Source organism: Lissotriton vulgaris, chromosome 1_2, assembly GCF_964263255.1.
Source record: "Lissotriton vulgaris chromosome 1_2, aLisVul1.2, whole genome shotgun sequence".
Classification (NCBI taxonomy): Eukaryota; Metazoa; Chordata; class Amphibia; order Caudata; family Salamandridae; genus Lissotriton; species Lissotriton vulgaris.
This window is the reverse complement of record NC_141686.1, coordinates 190,965,755-190,992,091: the sequence shown is the minus strand read 5'-3', so window position 1 is coordinate 190,992,091 and position 26,337 is coordinate 190,965,755. Positions and strand designations below refer to the sequence as shown.

At 43.7% G+C, this 26,337-nt stretch overlaps 1 protein-coding gene across 1 annotated transcript in view; it reads right to left on the bottom strand.

Annotated features, from left to right (window-relative positions):
- LOC147734885 (alpha-N-acetylgalactosamine-specific lectin-like) overlaps positions 1 to 26,337 on the bottom strand; it is a 71,583-nt gene that overhangs the window by 20,968 nt on the left and 24,278 nt on the right. Inside the window, exons 3-4 of the mRNA XM_086953664.1 lie at positions 23,028 to 23,185; positions 11,519 to 11,659 (exon numbers count right to left, since the gene is read on the bottom strand). Of these exons, the coding sequence (XP_086809790.1) occupies positions 11,519 to 11,659; positions 23,028 to 23,185 (299 nt within the window). The remainder of the gene's footprint in view (positions 1 to 11,518; positions 11,660 to 23,027; positions 23,186 to 26,337) is intronic.

Below are 26,337 nucleotides of genomic sequence, written 5' to 3'. Positions count from 1 at the left end.
AACCTTGCCTACTCTGGGAACAGAAATTAAGCGCATTGATTGGAGTGAACAGTTGCTGGACATTGTGGGGCATATTATCAAGAAAGGGCGTTACATTATCGCCGCTTTTATCTTCACGAAACTGCCGATAAAGCGACGATAATGGGCTTGATAATATGCTCTATAAATTCCAATCGAAGCCCATGTTAGATGTCAAGACATTTAACATGGTCTTCGATAGGAATTCAATAGAGCATATTATCAAGCCCATTATCGCCGCTTTATCGGCAGTTTCCTGCCGATAAAAGCGGCGATAAATTAACACTGTGTTTCTGCTGGCGGCGCCGCAGGACAAGTTGTCACTTTAAAATAATTATTCAGTGATATTTTGGAACAAGTCATGATGAAGATGACAACCTTCCACTAAAGGCCTGACCGCTTTGTTCACACATGGTCCTTGTTCTACAAGTAGCAACATCACTAAGGAGGACAGATAACTGGAGAAGTGATTAGTGCGGAAAAGTTCCTTCATGCTTTGTCCTCTCTACTCAAGTTTTTAAATGGTTGGCTATTACTTCCAGATGGGCTTCATACAGGAGAAATTCATCAACTGTCACAATCAAAAGTAGCCCTTCATTGATCAGAGGATGTCAAATAAACCTTCTTCATTCATTGGTTAAATAAGGGCGGATGCAAAGAAGGTGTGACAGGTTCTCCTAGGTCGTGCCGCATAAACAATTAAGAGATGGTTGGAGTGCCCAGGGTTGCAGAAAATCTAATGATTAAAACCATCCCATGTATAGCTGGCAAAACCTGGTTTTGGAAGAGGCAGAGAATGGTTGGGTGATGTACATTTGCATCCCACTTTGGTCATAGTGGTTGATTACCAGGTGAGAATTCTTTCTTCTCATGAAACTCTGATGATCCCTCATGAAGGAATCCATGTGAACCTCCTCATTTAGAACTGCCCCAAACTGCTGGTGTGACAGGTGTAGATTCCACAGAGTGGCAGCTCCTTTCAGTTCCAGGGCTTTGGTGAGGCAATTGACCAAAGATTAAGGGTCTGCGGCCAATTTAAGGACATTACTTCCAGCCAGATTAAATTCTTTGGAGTTCCAGTTTTGGCTGCTCGTGTTCAGTGCATGTACTTCAGGAGGCTAGCTTTCTGGAAAAAGTGTTGATCATTCGGTTTTAATTCCATCCTGATTTGAGCTGGTTAGGTGTTGTGTAGCTGTTTAACAAGCAAATACAACAGGTGATGGACCGAATGTGGATCAATGTCACACACTCACCCCAGTCCAAAGATCTGGGCCCAAATCCATCGTTTTTTTGCACTCCACACCACCCTGGGTTAGACAATGGCGATATGCAAATCAGCTCTGACCCTGTGCCCCATGGGAACAGTCCAGTCCGAACTACAAAAAAGCCATGTCCTTCCCAGAACGGAATCAAGCATCCGAGCACCTAGGGCCCGATTCACAGAATGAATTTAAGACTCAATCCTAAACTTACTACTATTTTGGTATTCACAGAATGCACTTACTACTTTTGGCATTCACAGAATGAACTTACTACTTTTGCTATTCACAGAAGTTAGGATTTTGTCCTAAGTCTGTCTTAAGTCCGTCTTAAGTCTGTCTTAAGTCTGTCTTAAGACAAAATCCTAACTTCTGTGAATACCAAAAGTAGTAAGTTCATTCTGTGAATGCCAAAATTAGTAAGTGCATTCTGTGAATAACAAAATAGTAAAAAGTTTAGGATTGAGTCTTAAGTTCATTCTGTGAATCGGGCCCCTACCTTTTTCCTTTTTCTGCCAAATATTATGATGTTTGTTTTTTAGAAGTTTGTCATCACATTTAAAGTACTGTGCTTGTGTAGTGTGTTGATCGATCTTTGTAGCCCCATCGCCATTTCACGTAAAAGGACTACATGTTCTGCATAGAGGAGTGTAGTTATTGGCTTATTCGCTAGTTTTGGTGCATGACTGACAATGGAGTCCAGTGCTGGTACCAGGTCACACACACGCAGATTCAAGAGTGCGAAGGCTGGTATGCACCCTTGTTTGATGCTGGGTTCATTTTTTATTGTCATTGAGATTGAAGTAGTATTCCCTAGTTTTACTCTGGCCCACATATCAGAGTACAAAAATTGAGCGTCACTTAAAAGTGGTGCTGGTATTGGCCAGGCTCTGAATTTGGGCCAAAGCAACTGGCAGTTTCTGTGATCAAAGGCCATGCTTTAATCTATAAAATAGTATTAAAGAAGCTTGCCTTTCCTTATTTGTTTTACAACAAGCATCATGATGGCTACTAGGTTATCAGATGCGCCAAGTAAGCTCCAAAGCCGGTTTGGTTGAAGGGTATCCGATTCCTAGAATTTGCCCACGGGTCATGATCTTTCAAGAGGAGCGAGGCAAAATATTTGGCATCGACATCCAGAAGGATAGGCCTTTTTTTAGGTTGAACTTAGCGGAGCGAGAATACGCTGCTCTAAGAGATGACCTTTAGAAATTGGTCACCGCTTTTCCACACACTCGTGCATGTGGCGAGACCCACCTTGAGGGAGCGAGCAGCGGCGAGTGCAGGGTCCATCTGTATGTAATCTGGGACACGTGTGTGTTTGTTTACATTAGCCCGCTCGCGGTCGCATTTTCGGCTTGACATCCTGGCGATTTCACTTTTGTTTGCGGCTGCGCGGCCACGCTTGCTTTATTAGTTGGTATCCACTGCTCCTCTCAACACAATTCACATGGGCATTCTATAGGACATGCAAACTGTCCCTAATGTAAGCCAGATAGCCGCTTCAAAAAAGCTACTTTTCATCATGCAACATTCTGTATCATTAGCCTTTGTTTCCCATCCACACGAGACGCAGCTTTTAGGGAGTGCAGAATTGCGCATAGAAGGTCATTGTGCCACTCGAATGCGGTGACATGCTTTCCTTTGCCACCTTCTACTACCGTCTCTAAACCTTTCCATGTGTCCGAGTGTACGCAGGTGGCATGTTGCTGGTGTACAGACTTTATGCTTTGGAATAAGCACACTGCACCCCAAATGAGGCCTCCTTTGACCACAGGCCATCAGGCATCCTTTAAAGGACTGTTGCTTCGTGTGTGTTCCTCTGCGTCATTCCTCTGAGATATCAATGTAAATGTAGATGTAAATGTAGGTATACTTATATAGCGCAACCTGTCACCACAAAGGGCATCCTGGCGCTTGCCTAGGGAACCAGTCCTGGTATTCCCCTGTGAGAAGCCCCGACAGGGTGAAAGCCAGGCATCCCGCCGCGAGGGGCCGTTGTGGAGATTAAGCAAGCTATTGCCCAGAGTCGCAGAGTGTGAACCCGTGAGTCGAGGAGGCACCGGGACGAGAATTATCGAGTCCGTGGAATTTTTAGCCCAAGACCCGCCGGGGCGGGGAATTGAACCCTGGTCCAGGACCGATCTCAGATTCCGGGTCTGCCGCCTCTAACCCCTGAGCCACACTTCGCCATGTCCTTCCTTCCGGTTTCCTGGGTAACTCTGATAAAGCATACATTCCGAAGCAGAGCCTTTAGCATTGGGGCATAAAATAATGAGAAAATGATGGATTGTGAGGATAGTAAGCGGGCAGCATCTCATAATTGTGTCCTGCATTAGGTTTTTATTTGTCAGCGTTTTTGTTGATCTGAGCAGTTCATAGCAACATCGCAAACTGAACGTGTTATTTGTGTTCCTCCCATCTTTCATTTTGAAAGGACAGCATTCCTTCATCCCTCGTCATACATATTTAATTTTCCTCTATCATTCTTGTCAGACGTATCCCAGCTGTCTCGCGCGGGATCTCAGCTCCAGTTGAGTTTTCATCATGCCCCAGCCGCTTCCTGCTGGTTTATACACCCCTGTGGCACTTTTATTCCCGCCACGTCTCTCCGCCCTCGCGAGGCATGGCTGTGGCCTCTGGCTCCTGAAGTGCACTCAGTACATACTGTTAACATGCCGTTGCGTTTCTGTGCAGTCACAATGGCGGGCTTGTTTCATGGATGGGGACCTGCTCCGTAAAGATGGCTTTGTTGGACCAGAAGCACGTCCCAAAGATAGAAGCAGCCATAGGTGTTGTGGGCCTTCCCATGGCTGCTTTATATGGTCAGATCTGCTTGTACAGTCATAATAAAAGACATCGCACTGATGGGATCAATGCGCAGCATTGTTATTAATGTGGTTCTTCACTCAACTGAGAATGAATAAACTCATGCAAATCTGACTTCTAACCTGGTGTTTTTCTCTTGCTCACCTGTTCACTGATTGCTAACAGTTCCTTAACAGTAGATGTGTATCCCTCCATACCAAAAGAATATGCCGCTCACATTCTGCTTAATAACAGTAGTATATTTCACCTGCCTCTCATCAAATATAGTGACAATCGTTGCAGTGCCCAATGACATAGTTGTAATCAGTAACAATAACTCAAACTTTAGGCAAGTTCTGCAACTCCTGGTTTTAGATCTACCATATATACCCTCCACACCGTGCTTAATTTGTCTTTGTTTTCACTTACAAGACTATGATATTCTTCATCTCCCGGTGACCCACAGGTTTATCCTTGTGGTTCTCTAAATTGCCTCTACATCTCATTTGACTATGAATTCTCCACCCTCCTACGCACTCGAGGTCCTTTGAAGCAAGTCCCCAACATAGCTTATACACATCGGCAAAGCTAATAGCTCTGGTTAAACACTTAGATGATCCCAAAGGCGCGATCTATTGGCTATGCCAATGCTTGTTTTTAGATGGGATGAAAAACCGGGATAGATTTGGTCCCCATACATGTTATAAAGAGATTTTCCTGTAATGTGGAACAAAACTCTGCATCCTGTTTCTTAACTGACGCTGGAATACCATTGGGGGCCAGGGGCTTCGTCCGCTCTGATTTTATGGATCAGTTTACACAAGAAATGTCTGATCCTGTGCGCAGGCGGTGGATGATGATCCAAAACTCTTTTGGGCTTTTGGTATGACAGGCCAGGAAAAGTTCAATCAGAAGCGAATATTAATAGTTTTCTTTTGCTTGCCAAATTTTTTTGTTGATATGTGCGTGCGTATGTATGTGTGTGTGTGTGTGTGTGTGCATGTGTGTGTATGTGGTGTGTGTGTGGTGAGTGTGTGTTGTGTATGTGTGTGGTGTGTGTGGGGTTGTGTGTGGTGTGTAAGGGGTTGTGTGTGTTTGTGGTGTGTGTGGGGTTGGGTGTGAGGTTGTGTGTGGTGTGAGTGTGGCATGTGTGGGTGTGGGTGTGGTTGTGTGTGTGGGTGTGGTTGTGTGTGTGGGTGTGGTGTGTGTGTATGTGTGGGGTTGTGTGTGGGGGGTTGTGTGTGTGGCATTGTGTGTGTGTGGATGTGTGTGGGATTGTGTGGTTGTGTGTGGGGTTGTGTGGTTGTGTGTGTGGGGTTGTGTGTGTGTGGGGTTGTATGTGTGGAGTTGTGTGAGTGTGTGGTTGTGTGTGTGGGGGGGTTGTGTGTGTGGTGTTGTGTGTGGCTGTGTGGGGTTGTGTGTGTGTGGGGGGGGTTGTGTGTGTTGGGGAAGTTGTGTGTGTGGGGTTGTGTGTGTAGTTGTGTGGCTGGTTGTGTGTATTGGGTTGTGTGTGGGTGTGTATGGGGGGTTGTGTGTTTGGGGGGGTTGTGTGTGGGGGGTTGTGTGTAGGGGGATTGTGTCTGTGTTGTTTTGTGTGTTTATGTGGTTGGGTGTGGGGTTTCGGTGTGTTTATGGGGTTGTGTGTGGGTGTGTGGGGTTGGGTGTGTGGGGTTGTTAGTGTGTGTGGGTAGTTGTGTGTGGTGTGTGTTGGGTTGTATGTGTTTGTAGTGGGTTGTGTGTGTGTGTTTTGTGTGTTTTATGTGGTTGTGTGTGGGGTTGGGTGTGTGTATGGGGTTGTGTGTGTGAGGGTTGTGTATGTGTGGGGTTGTGTGTGTGGGTGTGTGTGTTTGCGGTTGTGTGTGTGAGTGTGGGGTGATGTGTGTGTGGGGGGTGTGTGTGGGGTTGTGAGTGTGTGTGGCGTTGTGTGTGGAGTTGGTGGTTGTGTGTGTGGGGGGGTTGTGTGTGTGGGTGGTTGTGTGTGGTGTGTGTTGGGGTGTGTGTGTTTGTAGTGTGGGTGTTGGGTTGTGTGTGGTGTGTGGGTGTGGGTGTGTGGGTGTGGGTGTGTGTGTGCATGTGTGGGTGCATGTATGTGTGTGTGTGCATGTCCATGTGTGTGTGTGCATGTGTGTGTGCATGTGTGTGTGGGTGTGTGTGAAAATAAAACATAGATAGAGAGAGAGAGACTGAGAGACATGTAAATAATTTGTGTACATGTTTATGAGAGAGAAAGAAAGAGAATAAAAGTAAAACCATGAAAGGGGGATTTGGAAAACAATGCAGGGCAAGCAATTGAGAGAGTCATAGGGGCGGATTCATAGAACTAATCTGAGATAATATCCTAAACTTACTACTGAAAGTCTTAAAGTGGGGATTTTGTCTCAGTTTAGTAGTAGTAAAGTTAGGAGTCCTAACTTTACTATGCCTTCCGTGAATACCAAAAGTAGTAAGTTTAGGATTTTATCTCAGATAACTGGATGTACTTTAGTATCATATATCGCAAATAAATTATTATACTGCTGAAAGTCGTTCATTTTTGATGGACCTGTGTTCAGTATACTATACATGAATTTCCTACAGTAAAATGTATGGTAAACGTTGTGTCCTTTCAGAGCATTATTTAACCTCTCTGGAAAAACTCACACTTTCAATCTAAAGTGATCACATACAATAAAGGTAAGGTACGGGAGAAGATGGTTGGCTCATGTTGCTTTATTTTGCTGCAACCCATCCTCGGTGTCTTCACCCACCCCGTGTAGCCATTTTCACATCCCCTTTGCCACCACACATCCCCAGTGTTTCACATCACTCACTCGAGGTCTGGCGACTTCAAACGAATGGCTAAGCTTGGAGCTCCATCTAGGAGCCACAATTAGTTATGAAGGCTACTTTCTTTTGTTTCAAACCGGATTTTCTACAGGACCTTGGATCTACATGACCGGTTGCTTATAGTCAAGCTTGGAGCTCCATCTTGTGGACACAATTTGAATCTGAAAGGTATCTTGTAAATCTGACTTCTGATGCAGGAACGTTGATCTACATTACATGTGTGTCTATGATTTTCTTTTAGGTACGCTTCTCCAACATCCTATTTACGCCTTGAGTAACTATAGGCTATCTTGTAAGACTGACTTTTGCTGCAGGTACTTGAAACTACATTATATGAGTGTCTTTAGTTGTTATGCACTTTCTACAACATCGTACTTCCTTCTTGTGAAAGTGACTTACTGCCTGGGTTTAATTTACACTACCCACCTCACTAGGGCCCCTCACACTTTGTTACGCTGCTCACCTCGCCAGTCTCTGACTGTGGTAGCACTCCTGTGTCTTGTACCCTCAACTGGAAACCAACCACGATCATGCTGATTACAATGCTCCACCATAAACCTCTCGACACAGCACAGGTCAGATATGGGCCCAACTTCTGGACTACCGATTATCCTATAAATGACTCAAAAAATGTGAAGAAGAATCTCAAACACAAACTTCTAATACAATACCCTGAAACTCTAATTGCGGATACCTACAACAATTTGGCCAATGGCTCCATGAAATCAAATTTTGGATTCTATTCTAAACGGCCATCAAAATGGAGAAACAGCTCCGTCTCCTCCTGCAAGTAACCAAGATCATCAAGATACCTTACGGAACTGAACTTATGACATCCCCCTCCTCTTCTTTTTAAGGTGAAATGGATATATCCATTTTCAATACAGGTAACATCCTTATAAAAGCGACCAACCCTCACCTCTCCTTATTTGACCATCACTTTCCGTCACTTTTCAAACCGCTAGCTCCGCAGGGAGATCTGATTCAGTTGCCTTCTTCCCCACGACCTCCTTCTTCCGCAACCAACGGGACCATACTACAAAAAAGGACCTGGGGACCTCTTTAACATTGTTAAACAACAAACTCCATCAGCGACCAACCCTCACCTCTCCTTATTTGACCATCACTTTCCGTCACTTTTCAAACCGCTAGCTCCGCAGGGAGATCTGATTCAGTTGCCTTCTCCCCACGGCCTCCTTCTTCCGCAACCAACTGGACCATGCTAAAAACAGACCTAGGGAGCTCTTTAACATTGTTAAACAACAAACTACATCAGCACCCCTCCTGCTATAATCAACACAAAAGAACGTTGTGAAGAAATCGCTAGCTTTTTCCCTGACAAAGTCGCAAAAATTAAGCAAACCTTCTTGCAAGTCTCCTCTACTCACTCCATCTTTCCCACCTTCGCTATCCCACCTCCCAAAACAGCTGATCTAGCTCCAGAGCCTGTTTTGGACCAAACAACCACGATAATAGCCAACGCTACATGAATCTCGCCAAATTGATAAACAGCGCCAACTGGTCGGACTTCAAACCCTTGACTGAAAAGGAAGTCTTCAATATAATCATGAAGCTAAAGCCAATGACCCATGCCAATGATCCCCTCCCATCCATGATGGTGAAAAGTCTCAACCTCTTCATCGCCCCGTTCTGCACTCTCATCATTAACACATCTCTCACCATGGGTTGTGTGATGATTTTGCTCCAACTAGGACAAATCACACCTATCCCCAAAAATACCAGGGCTGATCTCAACAATCTCAACAACCTCAGACCTATCTCCAACTTCCGGTTCCTTGCCCAGACTTTGGAAAAATGTGTCTTATAGCAACTTAATCATCATATACAAAAATTCTCCTTCCTTGACAAAGGCTGTAGTACTGAAACCGCCATGCTGAACCTATCGGATGACATCCACAGAGACTTAGATGAGAGTGACATCTGCCTACTTATTCTACTTGACCTATCAGCAGCATTCGATACGGTCAATCACCCAGCCCTACGTGGCGTTTCAGTTTGAATGACACTGTACTAAAATGGTTCTCTTACTTCCTTCTACACCGCTCGCAACAAATCAAAATCAACTCTTGCCTGTCTAAACCCACTCAGATCAATGTTTGCATGCCTCCAGGCTCAATTCTATCCCCCTCCCTTTTACATCTCTTTATGGAACCACCCAACTTTACTACAAAATAAAATCACGCAGTGACATTCAACATCTTAATGACACATTGAACAAATTACAATCCTGATTTCACACAAACCACTTAAAGCTGAGCCACATCAAGACAGAAGGTATTCTTTTCTTCCCTTAAAGTAACCACCTTTCAATACACAAATAGCTCATCAACCTAAATGCTTTAAAGTGCTATCTTACTTTATCAAACTCTGCAAAATCCCTTGGCTTCGTCCTGGACAACAAAATGTCAATGAAAGAGGACATCAAGAATACAGCAAAAGGAGCACTGTACACACTCAAAAACCTCAAGAAACTTAAACCATTTATTCCTGCAGATGATTTAAAAAATGTGGTGCAATCTCTGGTCCTCTCCAAACTAGACTATGGTAATCCCACTCTCATTGGGATGCCTAAAACTCACCTCGCCCCCTGAGATCTGTTCTTAACATGGCAGTCCGACTCATCTCAGACGTTAAACGGTTTGAGCAAATCACTCCTGTATTCAAGAGCCTCAACTAGCTTCCTACACCTAACTACTTCAAAAACAAGCTGACGAAAGCAGGAACCACAAGATCATTGAGAAGCTCCAATACTCTTCTGCCCCTACCTCCCATTCTAAAAAAAGACAGCAACCAAGTTGCGCTCTTTTTCTGGAAATGCTCCAAGAATATGGAACTCCCTACCATGTGACCTTCGATGCAAGCCTTCCCTTGCTTCAAGAGAAACCTGAAACTCCTACTCCTTTAGCTCCTAGTCTACGAATCTCAGTAAAATATCGCTTTATCAGACCTAGACCCTCTGTCTGATGCTCGGTTCCCTCTTTCTTTATTGTGCTTCTCTGACTTTTAGTTCCTCTCGAATTGTGTCTCTACTGTTGGTCACTCAACTTGCACCTTTGATGGGAACCATGTGTCTGTTGAACTACTGTCTCACATGTTCATTGCGTGCCTGCATTTACTGTTTCTTATCATGACCTTGTAAAGCATTCTGACACCTACAGGGCTAGCTAGCGCTATATAAAACTTATATAAATAAAATAAATAGGGAAACATCTGTCTTAAGTAAAATACACTTTAGGTCAGATTTACACCATTCTGGTTGCAAAGAAAGACCCAATTTGCAACCATTGTTGCGACCAGAAACTTAATTTGCAAACTGACCTATCTACTATTAAGCAGGATCACAAAATAAGGAACTGGAGTAAGTTGCAGATGGATCTACCTCTTTAATATTTGTAAGGTGGGTTTCAAATGTCAGCTCCCTGCCATTGGTGATCTGTAAGGGTCAGCAGACCACCAAGCAGCCCAATTGCCATAATGGAAATATGGATGCTATAATATGAGAGTCAGTAACATTTCACTGGTTTGTGACCAGAAATGCAGTTGCACACCATTGATACATATAGTATGTGATGTGATGTGATGTGAAAGGCATTTATAAAGCGCAGCATACACTATACAGTTTCTTGGCTCTGTGGCAGAGAAGGACGGTGGGCATGGATTCATAATTTGGAAGGGACGTGCACAGTTGCCTCTTTCAAATCCATGCACAACCCATTAAAGGAGTTGATAAGACTGAGTCCTAAAATCGATCAAGTATTTAAGAAATACCATTTTATTGTCCAATTAAATGGATTCAACTGTTTGAGACTGCAACATAGCTTAGTACATCTAGCCTTTGTTTCATAACTGCCACTGCAAGAGTGGTCAGGCCTTTCTGCATGAGAAATAAGCCCGGGCGGTTAGCTATGCTCCGCCAGCATAGTTTATGTAGTTTTGCCTACTCTGTGTTCTGTTGAGAACACAGAGTTTAGGCAAATCTACAACTCCATGGCGGTGTGTAGTTATTCGGCCCCTCCACCCTCCTACAGTAATTATAAAGTAATTTAAAAGGCACTTAACCTGCCGCGGCTGCTTCCTTCTTGCCATGGACGCTCCCCTTCCTCCTCCTCGCCGTCCTTTTTCACGGATAACCCCTACGTTGTACGTCCTGTGAGTGTGCATGTGAAGAAGGACTGTGGGGACGAGGAAGGAGAGCAGCCATGGCAGGTAAGTGCCTTTTTTATTACTTTATAATTACTTTGGGAGGGGTAAGGCACGTAGTGGAGCAGAGAGAAGTTCCACTGAGTTGTTTTCCAACTCCGTGGATCTTCGTGTAGAGGCGCTCCGCCTGCTCCGCCCAAGGTTAATGAGAACCTTGATCAAAGAGGTCATTGAACATCGCTGGTAATATTTGCATTCTAATGGATGGATACCATACAGTCTGGCTAAGGCGAGAGTGAGCTTATAGACAAAGAGACTACATTACCAATAGGGATGAAGTATCAAGCATAACATAGAAAACTGTATTTGTTAGACATTTGAAATGTGCATAAAGATTGGCACACACCAAACTAATACTCATATCAAGGAGAATGAAAGACACTCACCTTGAAGCTGTCATGTATTCCTATCCAGTAGGCGCCTTTGTTGAAAGGATCGGCTGGTTTTCCCATCAGAACAAATACAAAATCATTTTCTTCTTGGCTGTGAATGGAGGCCAAGTGAGAATTGTAGGAGAGACAGGTTGACTTGAAAAGACAAACAAAATGTACATCAGATTAAACACAGGGAATGGCGCCTGTTTCTATAATGTAGTGTTATTGTTATAATACAATAATAATTCTTGACTTTAATATTCAGCCAGAAAGACAGATGTGCTGCGTTGCGTGGGAGAGTGAGAGGAGAAGCAGCATCATATTGATGAAGACTTGGTGCTCTCTTCCAAAAGCTCTGATGAACTTGTAGGCAGCCAAGCACCTCATATACACTTTTGCATCATAATGCAAAGCTCTGTGTGAGATGTCTAACATAGATTTTGTACTGCAAGGGTACTCTCACAGTACAAAATGCTACACTTTGACATACTTTGCATAAGTGCTATATAGTACAGCACAAACAGACATTTTGAAAAGTGTGGAGGTAATAATTGTTTCTTCTACTTTGTATCAAAAACCATGATTGGTTGTGTGGGAATGCTCATGCGGCAGCCATTGGATGCCTTCTTGATGCAAAGTAACGCAAAGTAGTGCAAAGCTGTGCTTCATGTTTCTTTTAGGCAAATTTCCAGGACAAAATAAGTTTTGCACTGAAAAGTAAATACCTCAACACTTTGCCCTCATGTGCTTCACTGTTGGATACTTTGCACTGGTACACAATTACGTATTAAAAGCCATCACAACACCTTTCAGGACAAAGTCTTTGCAGTAAAGATATGGAAGCGGATAACCACATGTAGACATATCATAATGATACAAGAGGCCTGGGGTTTCTTCTTAAACATAGAGAGATGGTATGTGAATACTCAACACTGATTGTTTATGGCTTCTTTGATTTTCGATATCTTACAAATCACAAACAGTGGACCTTGCAGAGTACAAAATGCACTACCACTGTGTAGCAATACTGATAGCTACTGGATTTTATTGGTAAGAGATTACAAAATGCAAGATACCTATTCCATCTTAAGTCATGTTACTAAACATCTAGTTCAAGAGGACTGGAATATGCTTTGCAAACCTTACCATGAAGAAAGTGGCAGGGCTTTTTATTAACATTATGTCTGCCACCCGGCTGACACCAGCATGAGGCTGGGTTGCGCAGATAACTAATGTCCTGCCCACAATGAAGTTGGTGGTAGAAAGAATAAACAATCAACAAATAAAGGACAACTGAAATGTAGGCTATGAATCCTTGTTTCTCCTCAAATGTTCCTCTTTGGAAGAGTGTGTTCTGCACCAGCTTCCAAGATCTAAGCAGTAGGTGTTGTTATCAAACGTGCAGCAGGTGTCTGGCACCGGGGCCCAGCGGTGGCTGTATTTGACTACCCAACTGAGGCAAAGTTTCCATTTTCCTTCCTTTAAGTGGGGTTTATGATTCTCTTGCTATGCCACTGGTCTCTATAGAGACAATCGCTCCTATGCCTGATGCTGACCCTGGCCATGCACATTTTAGGCTATTGCGCAGTCTTAGCCTCAATGTGCTGAGCAGCGAAGCATGTGAGGCATCGCGTCTTGGTAGGTATCATGCCTGAATGCATGGCACCTCAACAAGGAATGCAGTCAGCTGCAGTGCAAAGCGCACATCTGGGCTGAGATTGAGAGCTCTTCAGAGAAGGTCTTCATCAGATGTGAGCACAGAACAGCAGCAGGAAGCCACCTATTGCTATTGGCACATAAATACATTTGTTGTGCTGAGGTGCGTGCGTCTTTGTGGCAGGAAACCCCTAAGATTGCCTGGCTGTGTGACTCTTGCATCCATGAACAAAGTCCAGGCAGTGAGATACCTTGGCACTGTGAGTTGGTTCCACGAAAGGGGGAATTACACCTGAACATACTAGTCGGGGTGACATGAGCATTGGTCCCCACTGTATTCAGTGTGTGTGGGTTTTTACAGCTTTTAAAACAAACCCCGTAAGGTATATACTTTGAATGTCCTTATGTATTGTACTTATGTAGGGACATTGCATGAGTGACTATAGGTTGGGCAGGGGTGCTTCTGTGAGCGGTGAGTGCAGAGACATCCCCAGCACAGTCAATATGAATTGAGCGATATGAGATATGTGATTGGAGAAGCCTTGTTCTTCAACTTGCCAACAGGAACAGTGTCAGCTGGTCAGATGATAGGCCAGTTCATTGAGGCTGCTGAGGTACAAGTACTGCTGTAGGTCTGCACGTTTCTAGATGAATGCGTTACTAGTCCCCCAGTGTTGTGGAATTAGGATGTGACATGGAAGAGTACACTAATCCAGTGCTCAGGGCTCTGGGAAAGGGTCTCTCATTCTCTTGTGCATTAATGATGAATCTGTTGTGTAATTTGTAATTTGTAGATATTTAGAAAAATGTTTAGATAGGAGGCTGGATAGGGTCCCTGAAAGTGGATACTAGCAGTCAACCGAGAGTGCAATGCTGGGTGCCCCTTTGGGGGGGGGGATACAGGCAGTGTGAAAAAGCACTGGGGAGGCAGAATAGTATGGGAGATAGAGGTTCATTTGTAGATATTGTGAGCATCATATGTATCTACTCTGCTGCTACAACAGGAGAGTGCTGCATAGTCTGTTGTAGAGTAAGTTCAAAGCTCAGCACTTCTTATTATCCATGTGGGGGGAGGGAGGGCTGTAATTTGTTCCTTTTATTTCTTCATTTATTCAGGCTTTTTTCCCACAGAAATGTGTGTTGCAAAGTGATAATTTGCTTTCTGTGAGTAGGTCCTTTTGTTTTGTAGAGAGCCAAGTTTTATTAGACCACTATCTGGAAACCACCTTTCCAGAAGTATGGCGTAAGGTAGTGAATGTTACTAGTATCCCCCATGTTTCTGTGACATGGCAACCTATTTAGTGGGTTCATTGACTAGAATTGCGCAAGGCATAGGTAATTTAAAAAAAAAAAAATCCTTATCTTTATTAAAAATGTCACTTCACCATTGAATTGGATTTTTAATACCTATAACTACAGTTGTATAATCATTTTTGTGGCTGGTCCCATTCCTAAAATATAGTATTAAGATTGTATTTTGAACTCAGGTTTACTAAATAGGACAGCTAGTCCTGCCATGGTGAAAAAAGTGAAACATTGTGTTTGGGTGATAGTCACTGTAATTACATATTAGCCTTACATTTCTACAAGTTCTACTTTTAAATACCACAAACCCCACCTTGTGAGCACCAAAGTCTACCCATGACCTATTCATATTTAAAAGAAGAGTTTTTACCTATCAAGAGTTTATGTTGACAGGTTGAAATGCAGTTTTTACAGTTTCTACAGTCAGGCTACACTCGTAGCCCTAAGGCCATGTTTGCACTGCCACTGTAGTGGGCGGCACAATAGGTGCTGCAGCCCACTAGTGTTATTTAACTTCCAGACCCTAGGTACACTGTGTACCATATATTCTGAACTTATAGTCAAGTTAACTATGCCTAGTGACCACGCATAAAATGTGGATTTCCTACAAATATTTATAACATAACATCCCATGTGTGTTAATTAAACACTCATTCACCCGGAAGTGTATCTTGGTGCTGAACACCAGATGATTATTGTTCCCCAGCTCAATTGTACTAATTTTATCAACCTAAAAAAAAGGAAAGGTTAGCTTAACCTGCCAAGATTTGTACTTATAGCCATGAGGTCAACTATAGATCTCCGGAGTGGATGCGTTAGTCCATGGAGCCACTATGACCTATTCTCTGTGCTGAGTAAATGTTTCATTTTGGACAACCCTTAACATGCTTATCATGGTCAGTACTCTACATTCCAGCAGTAGATCAACATAAATATTGACAGGGAGACCTTTCAATAATAAAATTATTTTTTTTTTATTTACCAATCCAAGTGGCATCCTCCATCTTGGATCTGTCAGTAAAAAAGGAAGGCAAATGTCCCACTCATCATTCCACTAGTGCTTGCATATGGTATTACACATAAGCGTGCAGTTGAAGTGATGCTATCATCAGCGGCGGTTGCATCATTATATCTTTTATTGTTGCTACTGTACAGCATCAATATTTTGCACACTGCCGACACTGTGCGGCATCATGAAAAGGCATTAGCAAAGCCAATAGGCCACAAACGTTAGACCCATTGGCTTTGCCATAGCTTGTTTCTTGTATATGTCTATTTATTCCTTTCCTGCTCCTCTTTTTTTTAAATTTTTGTAGCCCCTCTGATAGTCCTGCAGGGCTATCTGATTTCCACTCTTTATCTGATTTCCACTCTTTACATCTGCGGTGTGTTGAATCCTCTGTGGCCGCTATTTCTAAGCTTGGCAGCCTTCATGTAATGATATTGTTCACAGTATACCATTATTTTACCATTTCAAGATAGCCACCATATACAGAAGCATTGAGTTAGCCACTTTGGATTAGTACAGCAGGGATTCACAACATTATTTAGCAATCGAAGATGTAAAGACATTGTGATGTTTAGCGATTTACTGTTAAGCTTGTCAGCCTTTAGGTGGTCTGCCCCAAAAGTTTTTGACTTCACCCCTTACATTTTTGCTGAATTTATTTTTGTTAGTCTTAGGAACTAGAGCACTTTACCACTGCTAACCAGTGCTAACGTGCTTGTTCTCCCTCCCCTCAACATGGTAAAATTAGTTTATAACCAATTGGCACTTTAAATTTACTTATACATCCTTAGTAAAGTGGCCTGTGAATTAAAGGCTACTAGTGAGCCTGGAGTGCTTATTGTGCCACCCACTTAAGTAATTCCTTAAAGCATGTCTCAAGTCTGCTTCTGCAACCTGTGTGGGCAGCATTTACCTGCCAATTCAACCTGGCAAATTAGACATTTTGACAGGTCTAAATCTTCCTATTTAATGCATATAAGTCACCTCTAGGGAAGGCCCTAAACTGTTTTTTCAATACTGCAAGGCCTGCTTCTCCCATAGGATAACGTTTGCTTAATTTATTAGATTTAATAAGTGATTAGGTTCAATTGCAATCAGGTAGCGTCGGTGAGTCTGTTATCTTAAGAATTGTAATCCAAAACACTTTTTACTGGTAAAGTTGGATTTCAAAGTCACAACTCCGAAAATGCTACTTTTAGAAAGTTGGCAGTTTCTTGTCCTAAACATTTGGTCCCTGCAGGCCGTATCCTGGGTCACATGACTACGTGTTGCTGGCAGCTAGTCTTTGTTTATTGCTCCCAAACAGTGATAGAAAGGAGGAATAGGTGTTAGCAGGATTGGTCATTACTGTAGGGATGAGGGGAGGAGCAGTCAACTAACACACTTGCACATCACAAAGGTTCTGTCCAGCGCACTCAGAAACGGTATAAAACTCATCTTTTGTGTCCCGAAACAAGCTGGGGCCATGGCAGGAAGGAAGGAAACTTTAAACACCTTAGTGGATGGGAACCTCATACTTCAAATCTGACACCAACTGTAAATACCCTCAGATTCAACTCTTCAGTAAACATCTGGACCTGTAGAAGACTCAAAAGAGGAACTGCTGTACTACTCTGCTGCAAGAAGGACTGCTACTCTGATGCCCAGTTACTCTGCTGCCCTGCTGCCTGAGTGAGAAGGACTGGAACTGCATCTTGACTACCAAGACCATCAGAGTCACTCCAATGGATAGTTGGCTGGCATCCTGATCAGAGCCTCAACGACGGAAAAGGCTTCAACCACCTTGAACCCTGCACTTGGAGTCTGCCTGCTGTAAGTCATGTCCTTCGAGTGGTGCCACCCCGGTCCAGGACCATCTGCCAGCCCAACAGAACAAACGCAGCATGAAGCATTTCCTCGGAGACCCACATTGGATACTGCTGTGGGACGTATCCCGAAAGCAGGACCTCAGCCCGCTTCTCGGAACCGCTGCTGCATGACGCATCCTTGGCTTCGCATTTTATCCCTGCAGCACCTCAAAAATGTTGCTGCAAGACGCCTCCTAAACACAGGACTGTGCATCGCAGCCCGCAGCTCTTTGGAACTGGTGCTTCACACCATATGCTCAATGCCGTATCTTGCACCAGCTCGCAGCCAGGATTTAAAGTACTTTGTTAACAGGCCTAACTTGGTCAAGTATGTGGCCCGCACTTCATCGAGGTCAACCTGAACTTGTGACTACATCCCAGTCTGGCGTGACCAGAAGACCACTGTTGGCGCTTTGTGCTTTTTGGCACTGTGTTCACTTAAATCCTTCAAACTGCATATCTCTGAGACTACTGATTTAATTTTTGTCATAAATTATTTATACATTTTTTCTCCATTTTTCTAAGTTGGTGTGGGATTTTTCTTCACTTGATTATTGTTTGAAGTCCTGCATACATGCTTTTTACACATTGCCTCTAAGTCAAGCCTGACTGGTTTTCTACTTAGCTAATAGACAATTAAGCACCAGATAATTTGGTGTTGCGTGTGGCTTCAACATTACAAGGATCTCGGTTGCTGCTTGAGTAGATTTTCACCCCACTGAACTAGTAACTCAATTTCCTACAGCGGTTATCTTGCAATAGTATAGTGCATAGTGTATATTTTTGTATTGCTCCAAGTAGGCCAGCACATGCTTCTAAAGTTGGTAGCTATGTTAGAACTTTAAAATAATATTGCATTTTATGTTATGTTATACATATTTTGAGAGCGCAGTGTCACTGTCAGCAAGACTGATTCTGGTTTCTGAGTTCCGAATGGTCTGAAATCTTTAATTGAATTTTTGGTTGATCCCTGCATACAGATTGTTCCCGTAAACCATCTTGCTTATGACAAGGGCATGCTTGAAAGTTTTTGTTGGACCCGGCCTCGTGGCGTAGTCCTCGCTGATCTCCGCAGCCCCAGATCTACGGGTGGAACTGATTCCCGTCCACCCAGAACTGTACATGACACTCCTCCACTGGACCTGAAACAATCCCCAGACCGCGTGCCTGCACCCGTGCACGTGACCATCAGACTCCATGTTTGGCCACTCCGGCCGGCCGGCCGCCTTCTTTCCTTTCGGCAGCCCTGGCCTCTCCTGGCTGCAGCTAAGCCTGCGCGTCCGGCGCGCCCAGATCCACCCGGGGGGTGAACGACTCACCAAGTACCCGAAACCCAGACTTCCATCACACCTCTGGCCCCCTTCCGAGGAACTGGTTTCCCTCACACCTCTGAACTATCCCTGGGGGCTGGTTTCGATGGCACCTTGGGCCTCCTAGTGAGCTGGCTCCAGACCTTGATGGGCGTCTGGGATTCCATGGGCGCATGGTCCAAAGCATCAAAGAACCAACCGCCGAGACGATCAGGCGCCTGGCCCTCGGACCTCCGGCCTCCTGCCTATGAGGGTCCGGACATCAAAGGACTCGTTGAATATAAGACAGCCTGCCTTCCACCTAATCGGGAGTTGTATCTTGGACAAGAAAGCCATGCTGATCTGATCGCGGCTGACTTTGAGGAGAACAGACTCTGACCCACCGAGCCCTGCTGACGTCGTCGCGGCTCACCCTAGAACCCACGGGATCTGAACCATCGGAGCCCTGCTGACGCTGTCGCGGCTCCCTCTTGAAGCACCAGACCTGAACATCGGAAGCCCTGCTGACGCTGTCGCGGCTCCATCGGCTTACGAGTGCGACGGAGTACTCCTGCCCAAGCCCTGCTGACCTCGTCGTGGCTTGACGAACTCTCTGGTCCGGCTGGACCATCGACGCTACCCTCACGATCATCTTGAACCAGAGGTGAGTAGAACAGCAAGTCCCATCGCCAGCCCCCGTACCCCCCAGTTCGAGGATTGAGAACTGTGCGCAGGGTACGTGGCGTGCTAGCTGGCCTCCTAAGACTGTTCCGCTTCCCCGATCCCTTGTTACGAGACTTTCGCGATCCCTTGATCGCTGTGTATTGCTCCTTACTTTAATCTTGATAAAGTCTTTCTTGATAAAGCATCACAGTGTAGTGTCCGTTCATAAGTGTGGTGTGTCGACAGTGTGTACGATCAGTCCTCCCCGGTGGGGACTCCCCCCTCGATAAGACTCGGCAGTACTTGTGGGAGAGGAAGTTCCAGGTGGTTAGGAGAGTCCTCTTGACCCCTGGGGTCACCGCCTTCCAACAGTTTTCCAGGTGCTGATTGGAAGCCGTTTGAAAATTATCCTTAGCATCTTCAGGGCATGGAAGCATTATGCGGTGATGGCATTGACTTAAGTGATAATGTTGAGATAGCTGTTGATGATGATCCTAAGGTTCTTGATGTGAGTGGTGGGCTTGGGGGTTGGGTGTCAGTTCTAATTATTTTGGCCAACAGGCAAATTCCCTCGGTGGAGTGCGTTTTTCAATGATCATGATTTAGGTCTTGTCAGTGTTCCGCTTCAGACTGTTGCTTTCCATCCAGTGGGTGATTTCAGTCTGTGTACTGGGCATGTTGTCCATGAGGGAGAGAATGAGTTGAGTGTCATTGGCATAGGAGAGGACTTTGATGTTGTGAGAGAAGATGATACCAACTAGTGGGATCATGTGTGTGATGAAGGGCTCAGTGAGGATCTTTCCGGAACAACGCAGATGAGGTCACAGGCATCCAAGGTTTATGGTCCCAGGCTGACTGACAATTTCCTTTCAGTTAGGAAGGAACAGATCCATCAGATTGCATTTCCTTTGATTCAGATGTCAGTTCCACATTGCATAAGAATGGGGTGGGAGACTAGGCCAAATGCTGTGGTGAATTCCTGGAGGATGAGTGCTGCAATGTCACCTCCATCCAGAGTAATGTGTATGCCATCTATGGTAGGGATGAGGGTGGTTTTAATGCTGTCTGAAAGCAGACTGAGTGGTGTTGGGGAGTTGTTGGCTGTTGAGGTATTTAGTTAAGCGTCTATTAATGATTTTCTGTAATTCCTTAGCCATTGAGAGATGGTCGCTGACTACTTTGTTTTCTTCTTTTTTTCTACTATATAATTTTAATTTGTCTTCTATGTGCTTTTAGGAGTTTGTGTGTGCTTTTGGGAGTTTGTGTGTATGTTTTACTGTGCATGAGTAATTTGATGAATGAAGCATGAGTCAGTCAATGGATGAATGAATGTATCTGTGCACGGATGAGTGACAGCGTGCATGTGATCTTATCCACTGGTTGCTAGTAATTTAAGCTGGAGGGGGCATGCATCCATTGATCTACATGCACACTTACACCCACATGCATTCACAAGTGTGCACACATACACACACCATTCACAAGCACAAATGCACACACATATCACCGCACACACTCACAAATCCACATACTTTCATACATGCACATATGCAGGCACACATCAAACATTAAAATGAAATGAACTTACCAGATGCAGCAGAGATCTTGGCCTCGAGCCTCCTGCAGGAGTGGTACTGCAGTTGTCACTTATTGGATGGAGAAATCGGCAATCCCTATCTGTCACAGAGAGGCATAGGGTCAGTGAAGCTTGCTAGCCCCACACCATTTTGTAACAATGTGACAAATAAAAGGTGCTCTGCATTGGGCACTTCATGGCTTAAAACCCCCTGGTGCGAGGCTATCAGTAATGCTACCCCTGACCATGAGAGGAGGTCCTCCCAGTGCTTTGCCAGGCTGAAAAGGTCACACACACAGAGCTGTAACATCTTCAGCACTGCAAAAATCACCTCAGGCAACTAGGTGCCTGCGCATTTAAAGCAGCATTATAGGCTCTCCGCTCTTAAGAATGGACCACTCCTGATCTTATCATTGACTCAGGATACACTTTCTGTGATAATTGAAAGCTATTGTCATTGCCAATGCTTGTTTACAGAATGTTCTACCAGAGCAGCATCATTTTGGCACCACCCTTTCATGTTCTAACAATGCCATATACATGTACACATAGTCTATGTAATTGTGTGTTTTTTATCATTAACATAAAGTTGTGCGCTTGACCCACATACTTGCTGTATAACCTAAACACTTACATGAGTGTGTATACTAATGTTTTCTTCATATTAATACCTATTTGCAGTTCTTGTTTATATCTGCATTTGTGTAGATTAAGTGACTCTTTGGCTCAAATACATTCACATATTCAGTTAAATAGTACCCTGCATTTGTTTTATGACTACATATCGTGCATTCAGTTGTGCATTGAAGTATTTTGCAATGTTAGCTTGACCAAAGGCCTGAAGCATTTGAATCTAACATTTAACCTTCAAAGCGAAAGTTGTTTGCTTTGCATGTTCTCTCCCCTGCAGGTGCAGTCTCAAGGCATTCATTACTTAGTGAAAGGCAGATTGTGCATGCAAGATTGTGAGGCTCAGAGAATAACAGTGGCAAGGACGAGAGGCACTACCAAACAAAGGAAGTAGCACCATTCACATGATATCTGGAGACTGGAATAATCCAACAGCATTTCTGATGCAGAGACCAGGAGATTGGAGTAGTAATGGAGGGTGCCAAGTTTCACAGTGAGAAAGGTAAAAGTAGATGGACTCATGATTTAAGACTCTCAAATGTTCTGTGGAGATTAACAGATGGTCATATTTTCAGTTTAGACAGATTCCCCTTAGACTTGGAGAGGTACAGACCTCCCTGCGATATCTCAGTTGTGTGGCTTTATGCTATATAAAATTATTTATTTCGGAGAAATTCTCCAGGAGTTCTACAATGCTCATACCTGCTTACCTTACTTGATTTGATTATGGTATTCCCAATTATTGTTGTCTAGGTTAGATTTAGTTTAGATTATCTAGATGTCTGCATGCATAATTGGCAAGATGACCTCATATCGATCCAAATTATTTTCCTTATCTTCTGAAATGCTAATGCTATTACTGAATTTCTTGTATTCTTCATGCTATTGAGACTGAACTTTGCTATACAATTTGGTCTGCTGGTAGTGATTTTGTAGATTTACAATATATGTCTGAGATTTTTGTGTATGTTAGTCTGGCTTTGGATTTGTAATAAACCCACATTTAACCTCATCTATCACTTAGGTTTTCAGTGTGTACCCAAATGGGTTACCCTGTAAATTGAACTTGCGGATGTTGTCAATTCCTCTTTTTCCTCAGGCGCCTAAAAAGTTTAATTGCAGGGAATTTAGAGATAAGCCCAAAGGTGCTGAAACACTATTGTATTCATGACAGTAGCTTGGGAACCTGTGTATACACCTACACACACTACATATTTAATTGGTCTCATAAATCCTACCATACTAATGGCAGTGGTGGGCATCACTAATATGCATACTTGGAATGTCATCATTGTTAATGAAACATAATTATAGCCGTGTAATAGGTTACATGGCATTATATAAAGGACATGGAGATGTGATCAGCATTGATCATCATCCTCAACACATCGTGGCCCATTTTTACTAAAAGTTGCACCTTTTAGGTAATTTAGCACTGCATATGTGGGCCTTTAAATTGGTTAGTAAATTCATCTAGCAAGAATCCATGTAAAACCTTAGTAAATAAGAGCCTTCGTATTTATTAGAGAATGCATGGAACTCATACCTCTGCTTCCGGCCAAGACACTATGTCATTGAATCGCTTGTAGCAAGCATTCTTATACTGCACCCATCCCTGATCACAGGAGCCTTGAACACAGAGACACCTTTCATTGGCATTTATTTTTGAAGTTTGTGTCTGCGCTGGCATGATCTGACAGTTACCTAGTAATATTCAAAATACAAAGCAGAGAGGGAGGGTCTTACGTTATAGAACAACACTCTTCAACAGTAAACATTTTAAATCAGTAATGGGAAAATATAAAATACCAACCGAAGCCTCTTCCTTAAATCCACATTATTGTTGCATCATATCCATTTAAAAACACATTAATCAGCACTCATCCACACGTCATAATATAAATAAGTTACATTTAATTCAATCTGTTAAAATCCGATGGAACGTTCGCTATCTCGCAAGCATTTCTCCTGGCATTACAGAATTGGCCATTTGTTCAACAAAGATTTGATGTAATATTCTATTAACGACTTCTCTGTCCACAAACAGCAAACATTGACAAGAACCCTTCATAATTGAACAAGTTTATCATTGAAGGAATTGCTAGACAGGATGTAATCTCTATTCTTTCCTTGCTTTATTGCTTGGCTTGAGTTGCATTGTGTTAGCAGCAAGATTATTTCATGTGGTGGAAAAGCATCCAACCCAAGCAATAATCCACTTTCTTCCTGACAGGCAAATGGTACATTGATGGTGTGAGATTTAGCAATATGTATCTGCTGTCCCAGTTTGCTCATGTAGGAGACAAATCTGTTTAACAAGACTTGTAAGTTCACCCTTGTCCTGAACATCCGGGGCAGTATTATACAGAGTGCCTCGGGGGCCCAATGGGCATTTGTGCCCACAGGTCACTCTGGCATTACTGAAGGGGCCACAGGTGCTTGTGCATCCCCTTCTGTAACACAGATAGCGTTGGCGCACATAAAGTGCCAGCGCTATCTGCAGGGGCATTGCCTCATTTGCATAGGGGCATGCCTTGCCTCCGCGTCCATGCCGTAATAGCGACTTTGGCGCCGGGGCAAAAAAGCCTTCAGGAGGCACACTGACGGTGCGCCACCTCAAAGGTGAAGCACTGTCACTCGGCCCCCTGATGGCACCCCATGGTGGGTGAAAAGGGGCCTCATAGACCCCCAAACATCCCCTTGCAGGAGGGTGAAAAATCACTGACTGCACCACCCCCAAAAGGATCGCTAATCCCCTTGGAAGACACAGGCGGATGCCACCTGCACAGTGAAAACACAGAGCGGCTGTAAAGCAGCCCCCAGGGCACCTGCCCGGGGGGGCAGCACTTTCACCATAATGCATTGCATTTCCCTTCATTGCGCTGGGCGCACCTTTTTAAAGTTGCATCTGGTGCAATGAATGAAAATGCACTGTTTGCATAATATGTCACAGGTTCCATGAACACTCAATTCCCAAAAACTTTTTCTTTTTATTTTAAATCTTTAGCCTATTTTCAATAAATATGTACAGATACAAATAAATGATCAAAGAAACAAATACAAAAAATATAGAAACCATTCTTTCCCAATTTCATACTTATAAGAGACACCACAATCACTCAATACTCTCCTTCATCCATTCAACATTCATTCCCTACACATAACCAACTCCACACACTCACAAGTTCACCTAAGGGTTAAGCCAGAATCACTCACAGTGGAAAGGCAGAACACAATAGGGAACACAACGCACACAGCCAAACAACATCAAACTTGACCACCAATTTAAAAAAAGCAATGCACCAAAATATCAACAGAGTAAACAAAGAATCATGTTACAGTGCATCACAAACACCAACTTAGTTTTAAATATGTTTGTTTGACTAGAAAATGGGCAAGGTCAATGCATTTCGAACCCTTTGACTAGCAGGGTTCTCCTCAGGACCATAACAATCTATAACAGAAAGAGAAACACATACTCTTACTACACCGACCCCTTAGTGTCAATCAACATCATGAAAGCACCCAAGCGGTGCATATGCTTTTTACCTTACTCATAAGAGAAAAACTGTTCTAGTTCTGTCGGTCCTCAGTGTGTCTGCAAACGTAAAAATAATACAGAAAAACTCATAAAGGAAAAAAAAATAAAAAAAGGAAAAAAAGGTGTAAACCTACACACCGTCAGATCTGCATATTAAAATGCACGCCGTGTATGAGTGAAATAATGGGCTTACATTGCGGTGTCATCCAAAGTCCCTGGAACTTCAAACAATATTATTGAGGCAATTAATGGAACAGTTCCAGTTGGTTGAATACCAGGACGGAGGATATTAAGTTCAGTCTCAACTCCTCCCGACATCGGATCACGTTCCTGGATGTGGAAGTATACCCCTCTGAAGGAAAATGTGCTACTACTTTCTTTAGAAAGCCTACGGATAGGAATAAGGCTCTTCATTTCACTAGCAACCATCCCAGGAACCTTAAACAAAATTTGCCCTTTGGGCAATTTCTAAGAATTTGGCGAAATTGTTCGTTCAAGGACGAATATTGGCTTCATGCCAATAAGCTAGTGAATTGCCTAATTGAAAGAGGATAACCCAAAAAACTGTTGAAAAATGCCATGAAGCGGGCATGGTGGATACCACGCGAGACACTTCTTGAAAAAAGAGTTAGAGCACACATGGGTAGACTTGTCTGTGTTTTTACTTTCTGTCCCAATTCTAATCAATTGAAGAAAATTATCAACCAATATTGGCATTTGCTGAAAAATCTGGATTAAGCACTGGCACAGGCTCCCCTTTTTGCTTTCAAAAAGGAGAAAAGCATTGCGAATCATATAGTACGGGCCGAGCTACCCAAACCACCTAAGTCCACAATAAGAAGTTATGTTGGACTTGCACCAGTGAGTGGTCACCATAAATGTGGGTCCTGCACTTGTTGTGATCAAACGTTGGAAGGTTCAGTGTTCTCTCATGAGGGGGTACATTGGAAACATGAAACATTCACCAATTGTAAATCCAAAGGAGTGGTTTACGGAATCCTCTTCCCGTGTCCCAAACTGTATGTGGGTAAAACAAGCCAGGAGATCCGCAAAAGAGTGACGCAGCACAAATGCAGAATTAAGAGAAATTTTGAAAACGCTCCTCTAGTTAACCACTGGAAAGCTAAGGAACATGTGGTGGGTGATCTTAAATCAGAGTTCTTCAATCTGTGGGGCGCGCCCCCCTAGGGGGGGCGCGACACCATCTCAGGGGGGGCGCACACTCCACTGCAATCCCTTGGAGAATTCCGGTATGGCTGGAGGGATGAAGGCGGAGGAAGGGGAAATCGACAGGGCACGAAGTGCCAGTGCTTTT